Here is a 17,500-nt window from a genome sequence, read left to right on the forward strand (position 1 = left end):
CTTCCACCTCCTACAATGTTGTTGAAAGCAAACAGCTATATTGCCAGTTTGGAATGTACAACTTTTTTTTTCTGGGGGGGGGGGGGGAGGGAGGGGGTTGTAGTGCATAGATTAATCTGCATGTCGCGAAATGTCCCAAGAATTTTAAACGAAATGTCCCAAGACGTTTAACCATCATTGTAGTTCTTTGTCACCGGTTAGAAATAGGAAGATTAGAGTGTCTGCCTTCGTCATTTATTTGTTCTGAGTAGGACTAACAACGCTCTAAGCAACAGTTTTCAATTACACCTGCAGTGATTACTTGACTGGCAATACTTAAATGAATCTTAACGACCGAAGCCTTGTCCACTCCATTGAATATACCATATCCGTATTTTAAAAGGTATTTGCATTTCAAACGGTTTTCATCAGCGTTAACTGCCGGTTAAGCATAATAAAAGTATTTGTTTTACGTTTGAAAAGCTATTCTTTTATTACGTTAAAACGCTGGAAAACGCTGTGGAAAACGCTGAGGGACAAGGTCAAATTCTGTAGTCAAAGAATTCGACCGCACTCTTTCACACATTCTCGAGTGGCTGTTCACGCGCAGGAATTTTTTCACAAAGAATTTACTTTAGTGAGGCAGTAACGACCTTCCCTACCCTTGAAGAAGCTGAACAACGGACACAGCTGTGGCTGCATCCAGCCCAGTGGTTGGCTCATCAAGAAACAAAACAGATGGTGCCAATATAAGTTCCATTCCAATGTTGGTACGTTTGCGTTCACCTCCAGATATTCCTCGAATAAACTCGTTTCCAACCTGGAGGATGAGCAAATAAAATTAATGAATTTACGCACAGATGAGCTCCGTGGATGATTTCCATTTTTTTTCAGTTCCAGAAATTTGCAAGAATATTTTTTCTGATGTGTTTTGTTCGATGTTATTTCTGGACAGCATTAGTAAAGCATTGTTTCTTGGCTATGTTAGGGCCCAAGAAAACGGCTTACCACTTGCCGAAAAATTCTAGAACTTTCAGGAAGACTGGTACAGCGCTTTTGTAGCGTTTTGTTTCTCCTCTAGCCCTTTTCATGAATGGCAATAATTGAAAAGGCTCGGCATAATTTTAAAAGCAATCCCCCAATTTTTAAATTTTAAATCATTTCATGCAAAGACAGTTGCCGCTGATTTCATATCAGAATTGTGGCCCAGTTGCTTGAGCAGCGGACTTTCGTGCGGAAGATCACGTGCTTAATGGAGGAGACTGCTTAACCCATTTATGCCTCAAACGCCCTAGGACACCCCCATTGACGAGTAAACTGGTCTTGCGTTAGACAGAGTAAAATCTGTCAAGTGTCACTCCCAGGGGTCAGTGGGTTAACCCATTCACACCTAAAATGCCCTAGGACACCCCCCATTGACGAGTAAACTTGTCTTGCGTTAGACAGAGTAAAATCTATTAAGTGTCACTCCCAGGGGTCAGTGGGTTAACCCATTCACACCTCAAACGCCCTAGGACACCCCCATTGACGAGTAAACTGGTCTTGCGTCAGACAGAGTAAAATCTATTAAGTATCACTCCCAGGGGTCAGTGGGTTAACCCATTCACACCTCAAACGCCCTAGGACACCCCCCCATTGACGAGTAAAGTCGTCTGGCGTTAGACAGAGTAAAGTATGTCAAGTTTCACTCCAAGGGGTCAATGTGTCAAACCGTAGTTGGACCCAGCGATGCTCATCTTCTTAAAACTAACTGAGGAGAAAGTGCTGCCTTTGTAATTTCATCTGCAAATGGTTAGACTTTCAAGTCTTCTCTGATAAGGACTATAAGCCGTGGGCCCCGTCTTACAACCCTTCCTGTTAACCAACACTGTGGGACGTAAAAGAACCCAAACACTGGAGACCCTCGATGTTGGTGGTCTAACTCTCAGAGAATTGTAAACCACCTCGAGGCTGATGTGATATGTGCAGTATACAAATGCATTACCATTACCATTAGACTTATCTGTACGTACTTTAGACTCCGCCACATGAAACAAGCCCAAGTCGCTAAGAGTTTCCTCTACTCTCTTTGAACGCTCGTGTTTACTCAGCTTTCTGGAGAGTCTTAAGGATGCAGAGAAATGCAAGTTCTCTCTCACTGTTAAAGTTCCCATCACAACATCATCCTGGAAAATTATAAAAAACTGAATGCATAGAGTGGGGTTCAATTAAGTGTTGAGTGAACTTCATTCATAAGCAAGTGGTTTAGAAAGCATCAAGGACGGTGCCTACTAATTCAAAGGTATATTTGCGCGGTTTATGAGTATGCGAGAAAAGCAGATCTTAACAAGTGTTATTGAAATCCAAAAAGAAAATTGGGGGAAACCACGCATTTTTCAAAGATAATCAATCAACAATATTTATAAAAAGCTTTAAAATACAAGGCAATGTATGGCGTCCTTTTCCAAAATGAAGCTCAATTATCTCTAAAAAATGCATGGTTACCCCCAATTTTCTTTTTGGATACCAAGAGCACTTGCTAAGTTATGCTTTCTCTGCGTAGTTTTTTAGGATGCGCAGAACGTATGCACAATAATAATAGTAGGCACCGTCCTTAAATTAACCCACTACAATTCTTAAAGAGAAGTACGATCGTCCGGGTGAGTGTAGTCCTGAGGACTGATTAGGGTGACATTGAATGATGTTTAGCTAACCTAAGCGTAACTCATCTTCAGAGTCAAGTGACTGGTGTAACGTCAGTAGATGGTATAAACGCTGAGGTCCATGATGTCACTGGTCAACTAAGCCGTTAGTGTTTACGCCTAGATTATTAGAAATTATGAAGCTTTCTGATCTTGTTACATTTCATATTGCACATTTTATGCATAAATTTCATAATAACTCATTGCCTTCGAATTTTGATACCTTCTTCAACTCAGTGCTTAATATTCATAACTACAATACACGAAGTGCAGCAAATCAATCTTATTACCTGCCTCGAGCTAGAACAAACTATGGAATATTTAATATTCGCTTTCAAGGACCAAAGGTATGGAACTCTCTTGGGAAAGATATAAAGTCAACTCCTTTTAGTAAATTTAAAAAAAAACTAAAAAATGAATTGCTGTGCCAATATTAATTTCATTCTGGTTTCTGTTTTCCCTAGGGTAATGAGTTTCTTCTCAGTTTATTCTGTGATTTATTTGCTGCCTTAAATTTGATTTTTCGTTTATTATATTCAGGATTTCATCCAAGTTTATCTGTCCTTCTCCCCATGGCTTGTAAATTTTGTTTGTCCTTTTTATAGTTATCTATAGTTCAATGTGTGTGTGTGCGTGTGTGTGTGTGTGTATGCATCATTCTGACCCTTATATTGTAATTTATTCTATGTAGTTTGGTTTCCTAGCCTTGTTAACTTTCTAGTTATTTTAGGAAGCCAACACCCCATTTAGCTTTAATTCTTACTTCATGTACATTAATTTTTTTTTCAAGTATAAGGGGTCAATAAAATAAAAAAAAATAAAAATAAAAAAGTTGTTAGAGAACCATGCATAATGAACTATGATTCCATGCATAATCGATAACAAGGAAAGAAAAAGCGGACTGACACAAAACCTAAGCAACGTCAGTTTGAGTTTTGCATCGCCTTAAATACAATTGTGCTTCATTTTCCAAATCATATCCAAAGGCAACATCAATCATGGTTCACATGATACCTTTTCTCACGTCGGCTGCACATATTAGTCAACATTACAATCCATCCACCAAAAACACGTTTCCCTTTTGCATGGAAATTCTGTGATCATTTGATGCTAATATGTTCATAATACGCCATCTTCCATTAGCAACTCAGTATTTTGATGAGACAAAGCGTACAACGACGTAGAATCATGTCACGACTATCTATGCGAAACAACATTGCAGAATTTCATTGCAGTCAGTTTTCGTCTCTTTGATTTTGGTAAAAGTAACATTTTGCCGTTTGCCGAAAAAATCTCTGTAATAAGTTCTGTTTTATTTAAAGACAATTCTAAAAGCTGTGTGTGTGTGTGTTTGTCACTTTGGCTTTCTTCAACCAACCTGTACAACATATCCGGTGATACATTTGAAATTCTCTGGTTGCTTTTGTCCATTAACGAGGACTACACCTGACAGATGTTTTCGATCCTTCCGGCCAGCCAAGATGTCCAGAAGCCTGAGATAGCGTGAAGAAATCAAGTATGTGAAAAACCAGGAAATAAAAAACAAAGATTGAAGACCCCCCAGAAAAAGACAGCGGTATACAACAGTAAATAATCGGATACCTGAAATCGAACAGTTACATCAGCCAATCATATTAAGTGCACTCAGCTTAATCCACCAATCACAGAATTTATCACAATAACCATAGCAACAACCACTTAGCCTACCAAACTGGAGATTCTCCAAAATGGACGAATTTGTAACATTAGACAGTGAAAAAGGAATGCACTAATTTTCCTTTCTTGGAAATTGTAATGGTCATGATTAATTGCTAACAGGACTTTGTGTCGTCCAATTCGGTCTGTAATCATACTAGTGATTAAACAAATCGGACTCCCACTACACGGTCGTCCAATTTTGTTAATCACTTGTATGACTACAGACCAAATTGGACTCCACTCAGTCCTGTTACCATTATACACAATAATTAGGGAAAAATAAAGTACCTAATGCACCAATCAAATTTGAGAAAATTGTAATGGTTATGATTAATAGCAAAACAGTGTTGGTTACAAAGGGAAGCTATGAGTCATTTTCATGTGAAATACTGCAGGGTCCTCATTTTTCACACAACCATGGCTGGAATGTGAAAGACAAAGACCAAATACAACAACCCCATCAAAGAGAGCAAAAACCTAACTAACAAGCGAAATACTGCATTTCTGTTGTTTGCAGTTGACTGTAAGCAATTCCTGAAGAATTATCCAAAGGTCTACTAAGACCTTTTAGACAATTTTCCATGAATGATTTACTATACTGTCCACTGCAAACAAAAGGAATGCTGTGTTTTTCTCATCACAGTTTTACATTTTACCTAAATTGTTTCTTGAAGTCTCTGCTTGTAACATTCTGGCCTGAGGGTGTGGGAAATGAGGACTCTGTGATAATTCACCAGGAACGACTCAACAATCATCAAAATCATGTTTATCCCATTTACTGTTTGATGTGTTATTTACTTTTAGGAGGTGGGAGGAAGTCCTTAGTTTTTTGGGTCTTTGATCATTGATGGAGAAGTCTTAAGGTTTTTTCATTATACAAATTAAAAAGATCTAAACATCCTTCATCACTGATCCCTTTCAGTTGATCAAATTCCCTCACCACTGGGTTGCCTTATCAAGAAACCATATTGCTCCTTAAAAAGGGTCTCAGAGTAAAGGGAAAAATAAAAAGGATGAAGATAGGACATTTGTTGAGAAATAGGAAAAAAATTTGATATCCTATTATATTATACATACGTTGTCTTTCCACTTCCTGTTGGTCCAAGTATTGCATTTAATCCAGGTTGCACAAGGCCACTTAAATCATGAAATACAGAAATAATTTAAATTATATTAATAACCGGTAACCCCTACATCCACTCAAAAACTATGTTGCCTCTAACCCATTGACTCCTTGGAGTGAGACTTAATAGATTTTACAAATTTATAGTCTCTTAAAGAAACTGTGGTGCTGCGTCGGTGGGAGAGTCAAAAAGAAAAATTTGGTTTTAACAAACGTGTTGATAAAGGTCGAATTAGTATTATTACCACCATGAATGATTTGGAGAGCTGATGTTTCGAGCGTTTACCCTTCGTCAGAGTGAATAGAGGAATTGATAAAACCAAATTTTCATTAATAGATTTTACTCTGTCTGATACCACACAATTTTACTCGTCAATAGTGGGTGGTTTAGGAGTCAATGGGTTAAAGAATAAAAAACTTTATAAAGAGAAGAGTTGGAGCAAAGGTCAGAGCACTGTCTACAAATGTTGCCTATGTTCAATTCCACTACTCCATGTTGTATGTTTGTTAAATTTGTTTGGGTCTCCACTATGAAAGTATTTGTTTATCGACTACTTTAACTTAACAATGATCTTGCTTGCTTCAATTTAACAAATCGAAAGTGGTTTAGCATTGTCTGTACTCTTATCGACAATGATATTCGTCATCACAATGGTCAAAATGTTGTGGACTCACTAGGCACAGCTGAGTGAGTCCAGAACAAATTTTAACCACTGTGATGACAAATATCATTTCTCGATAAGAGTACAGACAACGCTTGAACCACTTTCGATTTGTATTTTACCACAATATTCAACGCTAAAGAAAGTTTTTATTTCAGAGCGTGAGCAAAATCATGACACAAAGAAAGAGCAAGCATTGTCTATAACTTTCTTGTAATATGATTGGTTTATTTCCCAAATGGGCATTCCTGATTGGCTATTAATTACATTGCGTGACAAATTGATGCGAGCATGACGCGTACAGCATTGTCTAGACTCTTATTGACAATGGTAAATTAACCTATCAGATTGCGAGATTACAAGCAACTGTGGTAAAATCCTTTCTTTTCTTCAAAATAACATTCAAATGATGTTACAGTAGCACAACCCTCACCTGAGATTTTTGATAATTTGTCTCTCTTTCTTTATTCCTTTCTCCTTGGTGGTGACTGAGTAACAAATGTTGTGATAGGAGATTACTGTTGTACTTCCAAATTGGTTTGAATCTGTCGAAAATGACCGGCTTAGAGGTGAAGGGCCATTCGGTTTGGTGTCATACACTGGAACATCATGTGTTCTGTGGTTTTCCAAAGTAGGATGTTCTGTTCCTAACAGTGGTGTCTTTTCATTACTTGATATCTCTTGGTCCATCTTATAACACTGTACGCTGCGGAAGTACTCTGGTATCACTTTAGAATCTAAAATAGATGGGAGACATCAATGTTGCCTTTAAAATCCATTCTCAGGTTGAATCCAGTATTACCTTGAAAAAGTAGGTTAAATTGGTGATCCTCATTTAACCTACCAAGGTTGAATATGCACTCAGATGAATTGAAGAAACTTTTTTCTGGAGCCTAAATTAAGCCTAGAAGGAAATTAGGGTCAGTTTTGGTTATTATACATGTACGTGGATATCAATTGACTTATTATGCAAAAGTAAGATAATGAAAAGAGGTTGAGCATATTCGTGCCTTTTTGGGGGTTCATACATGTAGTTGCTAACTATTCAACCTAAGTAAAATGAAGATCACCAATTTAACCTTGTAGGTGAAAACGGATTCAAAATGAGACCACTGCCACATTAAAGAACTATCAAATTATTATCCTATATAGTTCTCTTTGTAATGACAAGGCCAGGCCTCACAGAGAATAAATATGATTCAGCTAAACAAACTGTATCTTGGTGTCACCCCTGCAAAATACAATGTAAGCCTGACAACCACATTTCTGACTAGACGTCAAAGCCCTAAGTATGTTTTCTTTGAAGGAAATTTTAAGAATTAATACATGTAGTTTCACACTAAAGACTTTGCCATACAACACACGTCTCTTCGAACCTTGACCTCTTTGGTCTGGGACCCAAACCAATATGCCAAACTTACAATGGTTCAGAGAACTGTCTGTGTTCCTCATTTTGAACTAAACTACTAATGGCCGCAAAACACTGTAGTACAATAACTTTCCTTTACCTTCTGCAACACATGGCTGTTACAATGCATACATTGTTTGGCTAGCCTGGATCGGGTTTTAGTTTAAATGGAGGCAAGCATTTCGATACAGTCATTGGATATTACATGGCTGCATAGGAGACTATCCTTTCCTACATGTGTACATTTTCACAAGTCAAGAGCTACCTTAATATTGGAGAAAAAGTACAACAAGTATCGTAAAAAAGGTTGCTGTTATTCATTGTGGTGAAGAACAATAATAATAAAGTTTTCTCGTTTGTCTTACAATGTGGTCACTTGTGATGTAGATTGCGACGTTTCAACTGCATACTGCTAGTCTTCGTCAGGTGATGAGGTCAACTGGTTACGCGTCACCTTTTAAGCAGGATGCTCTACTGTGATTGGTTAATTTTCAGAAGCTGTAATTGGAGTATTTTGATCCTCGCTGTTTTGGTGTGTTGTTCCTTTGGCAGTCCGCTGTCATACAGTTCTTCTGTGGTTGTGCTTCTTGATGGTGGGCATCCATGCTTCCGGAATTTCTATTCCACTATCCCTGTTGATGTTGTTAGGGTGAAGTCTTATGTGAATCGCCTCTTTGACCCTGCATGTGTACCAATGAGGCTCACGATCAATAAACTCTACTTCGTTCCCGCTTTGGAACGAAGTAAAGCGAGGATCAAAATGCACCAATCATAGCTGCTGAAAACCAACCAATCACAGCGGAGCATCCTGCTTAAAAGGTGAAGTGTAACCAGTTGACCTCATCGCCTGATGAAGACTAGCAGTATGCAGTCGAAACATCATGATCTACATCACAAGTGACCACATTGTGAGACACAAGAGAATACTTTATTATTATTGTACTTCAACTATCTTCTTTAAGTTCTCAACACTCACAATATTTTATTGTCATTTTTTTTTTTAATCTTTAGACCCTGTGTGTACATGTACACCCAGAATGGAAAATTTCTAATAGGAGACTTCTTAATCCAAAACTTTGTTTACTGATTAACTATCTCTGACGACAATTCTTTCACCTGGAAGGTACTTGAGGTCTGAGCCTTCATAAAATGTGTCAAGCAACACAAGATTGAAGTGATTCTGCACATGTCTGTGCTCACGTTCATATTTGTTTATTAATTAAGTGATACTTCCATTTGCATCTTCCAGGTGGAAGACAGTCAATCTCATTAAATGAATGAAGTTTTTAAGATATTAGATCTTACATGTAGAGAGACTTCTCAAAGTCAATTGCATTTCAACATACTCCAATCTAAACATCACTAAATATTTATACCAGTGTAAAACAGGGAGATCTCACACCCCCATAACCTCACAACAAATTTATGGCTGCTTGACTAATCCACTTACTCTTCCTAAATTTCAACAGGGATTATTTTTAATTCGTGGCAATTGCAAAATGCACTGTCACTTCCAATCTCTACAATTTAAATATAATTCTCTGAGAACAATAAATAATTATTTATCATTCACATGCAAGGCCTTCTAATATACTAGCAATATTCACATTTAGTATAAATACACAGATGAATTTATACAAAATTTGCACGCTCTCACTGGCTTCGTCTCGGTGAATATTCACCGATAATCACTGAGCCTGAGGCGAATAATTGTTAAATATAATATATACATAAAGTTGCAAGGTACACTGCTTTTTTAAGGCAGTGACAGCAATTTATTATAATTACCAGCTGAAAGAATCACTTGATCACGAGCAACATACCTCGTGACATCTCGTGACACATTAAGAGCATGCTGCGTTTTTGCCCTCCATTGCTTGCTTGGCTGTTCAATTCAATTTCAAAGCCATTGCCATTTCTTACTGAGCTAAACTGCAGAATACTCGGCACTTATTTCCATAAGAATAGCATGTATTGCCATAAGCCTCGTTCTTCACACGATGTCGCTACAGTATTCTGCAGCAATACCTCCCTAAAAATATTACTGAAATGCCGCGTGGCTTATCACATGATTATGTAATTGACAATTTTCGTCTTACTTTGCAAAACGTGGCGAGAAATATTAGAAACAACAGAAAAACCTGCATGATACTTGTTCTATTTAAAGTCATTCGCATTGATTGTCACAAGCCTTAACTCCACTCGAATTTTGGTTTGCATTTTATTCTTAAGCTACACGAATTGTACATAATTTGGCAGAATATTTATGATTAATGCAAGCTCTAAAACTAGATAAACACGTTTAAAAAGCAGTCACTTCTTTCCTTTCTATCAGTAGGGACATAAATTTAAAGAAATACAAACAATTTTGCAATTTTTTCAAGGGTTTCATGCCGCGGTCGCGTTCGCGTTCGGAACGCCTGACGTGGACTGGTCGGTACTTTCAAAGGCTAGATAACTTTATCCTTTGGACAGGTCACTATCCATAAAATATACTCCACGTTAAACGTTGACCAAGTCTTTGCTAAGATATGCTTAGAGTGTGTATTTTCGAGATCACGTATGCGAATACTACTATCTCGCACAGATTGAAACTGTCGGAAAGTGACTATATTCGATTCACCGGATTTTAAAAGGTTCTCGGGCGTTTGAATCAACCGGGCCCTGAACAAAACTAGGAATGTTGACGAAATGCAAGAATCAAACTTATCCGAAATTATATCGATACATTAAAAATATGCTTTCATCAAGAGAACATTACCTTCACGATGCTTGATGCTTGATAGTGAATGATCCCAATCAGCCTAAATGTTTGGTCACGCTAAGGTCACGCAAATATAGCGTACTCAAGTGAGCTGAACATTTAATACGTCCAAACCACACCTATACGTATAAACGCCGTTGGTTCAGAGTTAATTTTGATCTAAATATACCTGTTTTAACATTACAGTAAAATGATGATCAGTAACTGTAACACTTGTTGCTGTAGTAGGGGGAAAGGGGGTTGTTTTCTTGATCCCTGAAATGGTTTATGCTCCCTTGTTCCCTAAGATATGTTGTCACCCACCATCTTTGTTCCCCTGTTCCCCAAAAGCCCATTTCCGAGTTGCTGCTTGCCTCAGTTTCAAAGCGAGTCCTGGTGCACAACCATTCAAATGGCAATGAGTTGCATATTCTTATGCAAATCAAACTCATTTCCTTCACAATAGTTGAGCACCAAGACTCACTTCGAAACCGAGACAAACAGCACCTCGGAAATGGCCCATTCAAATTAGCCATGTTCCCTTCTTTCCCAAAACCCCAGGGAGGACCTCAGTAGCTGACTTCTAGTAGTGACCATTAAACCGTTTGTGTAGAATGTTCGTAGTTTTCGTGAATAGGAGATGTCTATTTAAATTCCATATATATATAGGAATTATAAGAAAGGTGAGCGAAATTATCGGCATTTGCTTATTTCTGGTGACCCATTTTGAATCATAACTGACGCGAGCAGCTTTACAATTGCGTGTGTCTGCTATATATGCACGCGCGCTCAGCTGAAAACCCTATCGAGCCTCCTTATGGCAACATTTGCCTCCTGTTTTTACGATCGTCTGCGATAAGACCGACACAGACAGCTTCAGATGGTCGCAGACCGTTGCATTCTCGCTCCTAGATTCCATCGTTTCTCTTAGCCAGCGGGGCCTGGAGACTGGATTTTGGGGACCCCCAGAGTTGATGATGTATGAAGTCTTGAAATGTCCACGATCATAGTGTACACAATTTCTTTTTGCTTTTGTTCATCTGATGAACACGTTTTCAACAAGGCTGCAGCCCCATATCAGGAAGCATAACACAAGAGCGGTTACACCTTCAAACTTAAGGACGTTCGCACTAATTGTTTGTGCGCAACGTTACTGCGCAGGTAACGCGACTGTAATATGTCACGCATTACTTCGAGCATTAGTGAAGTTGAGGTTTTAAAACCTTTGCAAAAACCGTGGACGATAAGTCTTGCACAGCGTTGGATAAGAGAAGATCGTGATCAGTCAAAATTTGTTCAAAATATTTAGGAAAGTCAAGTAGACTACTGCACGACTGATGTTCGCGTTGTTTTTATCAGTCGTGCACTAGTCTACTTGACTTTCACACAGATTTTTCAAGCATCTGTTAAAATAACATGGCGACAAAAACGCCGAGGAAAAAATCCCAGGCCGGTAAAAGAATGGTACATTTATTTCCGAATTATCATGAAACTTCAAAGAGAAGTGAGAGGGAGGATGGAAAAGCTCTGGAAAAGGTAGCTGATCGAGTAGACTAGTGGCTGAAAGTTTGGAAAACTCGAGGACGAACCGTTGCGTAAATTTAATGGGGCTGTTTCTTTTTAATGTTTTTATTACCCTACGAACTTAAGTTCAAAGTGAATGCATGTTTTTAAAGTTCTTTTCCTTTACTTTCGTGAAAATTGAGCAGTATTTTCGTCCTCGTCCGCTTGAATATTGCGGACCTGCGTGGAAACAATCAGCGATTGAATTTCACAAAAAACACACTCCAGAGGATGAGCATGACAGCAATGGAGAGACATTATACAAAACACCAACCAAATGAAGATGACCCCTGCTTAAAACTTCGTTGCTATGCTCGAGAAGGTTTTTTTTTTCGTTAAAAACCTTTCATCTCTTCAACGATCGATCCTCTCTTGGGTTCCAGTCCTTGCCCGACAGGTCACGCAAAAGCGTGACAAACGAACTTTTCCAAGAGCTTTGCAAAATCACATCGATTTTACTCGTTCAGATCATCGGTGACCCCTATTTTTTTTATCATGAATCACTTACTTTACTTGCTATCTACAAAATATGATGAAATGAAAAAATTCTCACCGTAAGAAGTTATCTTTTTTTAACATTTTTCTTCCTCGTGCCATCGAATTCCGGTAGTGGTTGCAACGGATAGAGCTTAAGAAAACGCTCGTCGAGGATGAACTCTACTGTTTACCACATCCCTAGCGGCATACAATTATCTAAAAATCTCACTCCTAAAAACCTATGCACGGAAACTTTCACTCCAACAGTTTATTTTTATGATTTTCGATGGATGAGCAGATGAGCCTACATCTCGCTATTATGACCGATTTCTCGAAATTAAGGCATTTTTCCACTGCCATTTTCTCCGAAACAAAGTCCATTTTTTTTTTTCATTTTTGGAGTAAGTACTTTATGATCTAACTCTAGGCGAGAAATGAAGAAAATCTCACCGTAGGAAGATTTTGGCGCGAGCGTCCTTAAGTTCAAGCCTACATCACAAAGACCACCAAAGCAAAAGAACAAACGTAGAGATGTCATAGGGTTTAACCCTCCGTTTAACAGAAACGTTAAATCTAATATAGAAAGAGCGTTCATCAGCCTTGTCGACGCATGTTTTCCAACTGGCCACAAATTGCGGAAAACATTTAACCGAAACACCATCAAATTGAGCGATAGCCGTACACCGAACATGAAACAAATAATAGACGGTCATAACAAAAACATTTTAAAGAAAACCGAACAACCCCATGCAGCAAGACAAAACCACAAAAATGTGCAACTGCAGAAAAAAAGATGAGTGCAAGCTACGGAGTGAATGCTTGCAAAAAGAAATTGTGTACCAAGCGGTAAGGTCACAACCAAGGAAACCACTGAGACATTCATCGGTCTGACTGCCACAGAGTTTAAAACCAGATGGAGGAACCACCCGATGTCATTTAAACATGAACGAAGGAAAAATGACACCGAGCTCAGTAAATACTTCTCGAAATTGATGAAAAGTCTTTGCAGTCACGTGGAAAATTCTCGCAAACGCAACAGCATACACTAACCTTACCAAGCAATGTAATTTATGCATCACAGAGAAATTTTTTGTAATATCTAAGCCACACATAGCAACCTTGAACAAGCGCAACTAGCTCATCCCTACCTGCAGACACAGAGAAAAATACATTCTTAAGTATAATACTTTTGTCACGCACTAAGTGGCAAATTTTGGTTTTCGTTTACATCGTGGTTTCCATTTTACGGTTCCTCACGCGCGCCACTTTTTTAAATTTCAAATTTGTTTCTTCCGTTGTACGGTTTCTCGTATGTAACCCTAACGATAATTCAGTGTATATGGAGATTAACACGCGAGTGGACCAACTCCGAGCTGGTCTACGAAACAGAACTTTATGAAAATCCGTATGTACTCAGATTGAGCAGCCATTCTACCCATAAACCATACTGTTTCTTTCTTGACCATTCGAAGCTTTCCCTTACTCGTTAATATTCCGAACTAGTGTTTCGTTTCTATCAGTGGAGATCTCCCTTGCAAGCAGCGACTCGAGATTGAAATAAGCTTTCGTTTTATTTCGTCTTTGTTTCTGACGCCTTTAGCTCAAAGTAAACAAATGTCTTCTTTCGATTTCGGAGAAACAAACGAGTTCGATTGTTTCGTCGGATTGTGCCACTTGCGAATGAGGTCATCCTCTTTTTGGCGCGAAACGCAAATGAAAACCTTGCAAGCCAGACAAATCGACCTATCGCAACGTCGTCGCTCGCTCATCCGCTTCGCGTCCGAAAAATCACGCCTCACTTGCCAAAACATTTTTTCTTGGGATTCTCGTAAGGTCGACTTGTGGCAAGTCTAATTTCATCAACATGGCAGCTGTCAGCACTACAGCAAAGATTCCTTCTCCACTCAATCTTTCGGATCGTTTGCATCAAAGGCAAAATTGGAAATCGTTTCGTCGTGAATGGAAGTTTTACGAGTTAGCTGCTGGTATGCACAAGAAAGCACAGGAAGTCGGGTGACTTCGCTGTTAAATGTTATCGACAAAGAAGGGATGGACATACATAACACTTTCAATGGGGTAATTCTTCAGACGCTGTGAAGATCGACCAGGTACTCCAAAAGTTCGAAGAGCGTTGTTCACCGGCACGAAATGAGACTTATGAAAGGTGTAGTTTTAAACGTGAACAGTTGTCGGATAAACCGCTTGATAGTTACATAACTTCATTGATGACATGTGGGTTCTGAACACTGCGCGAATCACTTGTTCGCGAGCGACTGATTCTTGGTGTGAAGGATGACAGAGTTCGTGAAAAACTTCTTGGAAAGCGGGACCTCGACTTACATAAAGGCATTGAAACGATCAAGGCAAGTCAAGTAACTCACTCTAGAGTCCAGCGAGCGAGATCTCAGAAAAATTTGCAGCGTCCAAAGAAATAAATGCAGAGAAGCACAAGTTGCAATGTCTTTTGAAGGGCAAGCACCGAAAATCGCCAACTCGCAAGTCTCTCTCTCTTAACAAGAGTCGCACGAAGTCTAATGAGTGTTTGTTTTGTGGTGGTATACATGCAATGAAAAGGAAATTGTGTCCAGCTTTAGGTCAAAAATGTAGAAAGTGTGGTAAAGATGGACACTTTGCTGTCGAATGTCGTGTTAAGTCTCAAGGGGCGAAAGTCCACGCAGTTAAAGAAGAAGTCTTCTACATTCACAGTATCTGTGGACAGGATCAAGCTTTTGTTTCTCTCGCTCTAAACAATTCAGTGTCTGTGTCATTTCAAATTTATACTGTTTCTACAGCGAATATTCTGCCTCTTCAGGAGTACATTTAAGCCAAAACTGAAAAGAAAGCCAAAATTGTTCCAAAGGACATTACATTAGTTATGCATGATCTTTTAAAGAGAAAGGTTCATGGCTGAAAGTGGAACATAAAGGTAACAAGCATGACCTTAACTTTGTTGTTGTGGATCAAAACTTTGCACCTTTTCTTGGCCTCAAGTCATCTCATTGCAAGGCATTGCCGGGAGAGTACAAAATACAACTCAACAAGGATGTTCCAGCTGTTGTTCACCCCACGAGAAGAGGAAGAGTTCTTGTCCCTAAGAAGGAGGCAACGAGGAAAGAGCTTGACAAGATGGTTGCTGAGAAGATTATTGCTCCCGTTACAGAGCCAACTGACTGGGTGTCCAGTTTGCTAGCAATTCTCAAAAAAGATGGATCAGTCCGGATCTTTTTGGATCCTAAGGATTTGAACAATGCTATTTTTAATAGCATTCTGCCCATTGCCCGTTGCTCATTGCCCATTGCTCACTGCCCATTGCCGACAGTTGAGGATGTGACTTCTCGACTTACCAACGCTAAAGTGTTCACTGTATTGGATGCCAAAAGTGGTTTCTGGAAGCTAAAACTCAGTGACATGTCCAGTCACTATACCACTTATAACACCCACGTTGGCCGATTCCGATGGCTGAGGATGCCATTTGGCATCAGCTCTGCACCGGTGGTGTGGCAAAGAAAGATGCATGAAGCAATTGAGGGTCTCCAAGCAATAGAACTGATTGCCGACGACTTCCTGGTTTGTGGATACGGAGACACGGTAGATGAAACAGTGACGGAACATGATCAGAATCTAACAGCTTTTTAGCAAAGATGTATTATGCTCAATCTGACACTTAATCCTCAGAGGATAAACCTTCGCCATTCTCAAGGGCCATTTGCTCACATCTCATGGTGTGGTTACTGATCCTAGCAAAGTTCGCGCCATACGTGATATGCCTACCCCGACCGATGTCAAGTCCCTGAAGGGATTTCTGCCGGGCATGGTCACGTACTTAGCAAAGTTCTTTCCTAAGCTGTCATCTGTGTGAGAACCGTTAAGGCGACTGCAGCTTAAAGACGAAGAATGGTGTTGGCTGCCTATTGATGATGAATCTGTGCAGAGGCAGAGTGTCAAGAATCTTGTTTGTCAAGCCCCAGTGTTGAAGTTTTATGATGTTACTGGTGAAGTCACAATTGAGTGTGATGCATCACTCAGTGGACTTGGTGCCTCCCTACTCCAGGAAGGTCACCCAATAGCTTTTGCTTCAAGAGTGCTAACCCCAGCCGAAAGCCGATATGTTCAGATTGAAAAAGAACTGTTGTCTGTAGTTTTTGCCTGTCAAAGGTTTCATACATACCTGCACGGTCGAGACATTGTTCATGTCAGAACGGATCATCAATCTCTTGAAGCTATTTTCAAGAAGGACCTTGGTTCCTCTAGTCCTAAGCGTCTACAGAGGATGCTACTGCGTTTGCAGCGATAAGACCTCGATGTTAAGTATCAGAAAGGAAGTTTGATGGTTATGTCTGATCCCTTGTCCCGAGCCTACTTGGACGAGCTTCCCACACGGACCGAGTACTACCATGAGCTTGAGAAGATAGTACTTGTGGAGGATTTTCCTAATTCCGAAGCACGATTGGAAGAATTCAAAGACGGTACTGTTTAGGATGACGACCTTTACATGCTCATGACAGTTGTTCTTGAAAGTTGGCCTAAGAGTCTGGATGAAGTTTCAGCAGAGGTCAAGCCGTATTTCCAGTTTAGAGAAATCACTGCCCAAGATGGTCTCCTGTTCAAAGGCGAGCACCTCACTGTTCCTTCCAATCTCAGGAAAGAAATGATTGAAATAGTCCACTCTTCTCATCTGGGTATTGAAGGATGTCTGTGACGGGCCAGAGAAGTGTTTTACTGGCCGCGCATGAATGCCAAGTTGAAGGATTTGCAACACTTTTAAGCCAGATCAGCCTCGAGAACCACGAGTGCCCCATGAGATTCCATCCAGACCTTGGCAAAAAGTTGGCACAGACCTGTTCCTGTTTAATGGGCGTCAGTACCTGATTACGGTTGATTATTACTCTTCTTTCTTTGAGGCGGATAAGTTGGACAAGACAGATTCAGCAACGGCAGTTTAAAATGCAATTTAGCCGCCATGGAATTCCGGAGATAGTCATCTCTGACAACGGTTCGCAGTATGCTTCAACAGAATTTGCACGGTTTGCAAGCGGCTGGCATTTTCAACACATCACCTCCTGTCCGCTTCATTCCAAAAATAACGGAAAAACTGAGAGTGCAGTTAAAATCGGTAAAGGTATATCATGAAGAAAGCAGTGCGCGGACATTATGACCCATACCGCG

At 39.6% G+C, this 17,500-nt stretch overlaps 2 protein-coding genes across 2 annotated transcripts in view; one reads left to right on the forward strand and one right to left on the reverse strand.

The window, feature by feature from the left end:
• The window catches only part of LOC138048748 (broad substrate specificity ATP-binding cassette transporter ABCG2-like), a 13,549-nt gene extending 3,167 nt beyond the window's left edge, over window positions 1-10,382 (reverse strand). Inside the window, exons 1-7 of the mRNA XM_068894871.1 lie at window positions 10,313-10,382; window positions 6,815-6,880; window positions 6,577-6,688; window positions 5,436-5,495; window positions 4,039-4,153; window positions 1,992-2,144; window positions 642-799 (exon numbers count right to left, since the gene is read on the reverse strand). Of these exons, the coding sequence (XP_068750972.1) occupies window positions 642-799; window positions 1,992-2,144; window positions 4,039-4,153; window positions 5,436-5,495; window positions 6,577-6,688; window positions 6,815-6,833 (617 nt within the window). The 5' untranslated portion in view covers window positions 6,834-6,880; window positions 10,313-10,382. The remainder of the gene's footprint in view (window positions 1-641; window positions 800-1,991; window positions 2,145-4,038; window positions 4,154-5,435; window positions 5,496-6,576; window positions 6,689-6,814; window positions 6,881-10,312) is intronic.
• A 6,285-nt stretch (window positions 10,383-16,667) lies between these two features.
• Window positions 16,668-17,500, forward strand: part of LOC138048749 (uncharacterized) — a 4,670-nt gene continuing 3,837 nt past the window's right edge. Inside the window, exon 1 of the mRNA XM_068894872.1 lies at window positions 16,668-16,800. Coding sequence (XP_068750973.1) covers window positions 16,668-16,800 — 133 coding nt within the window. The remainder of the gene's footprint in view (window positions 16,801-17,500) is intronic.

This window comes from Montipora capricornis, chromosome 5 (genome assembly GCF_036669925.1).
Source record: "Montipora capricornis isolate CH-2021 chromosome 5, ASM3666992v2, whole genome shotgun sequence".
NCBI classification, from domain to species: domain Eukaryota; kingdom Metazoa; phylum Cnidaria; class Anthozoa; order Scleractinia; family Acroporidae; genus Montipora; species Montipora capricornis.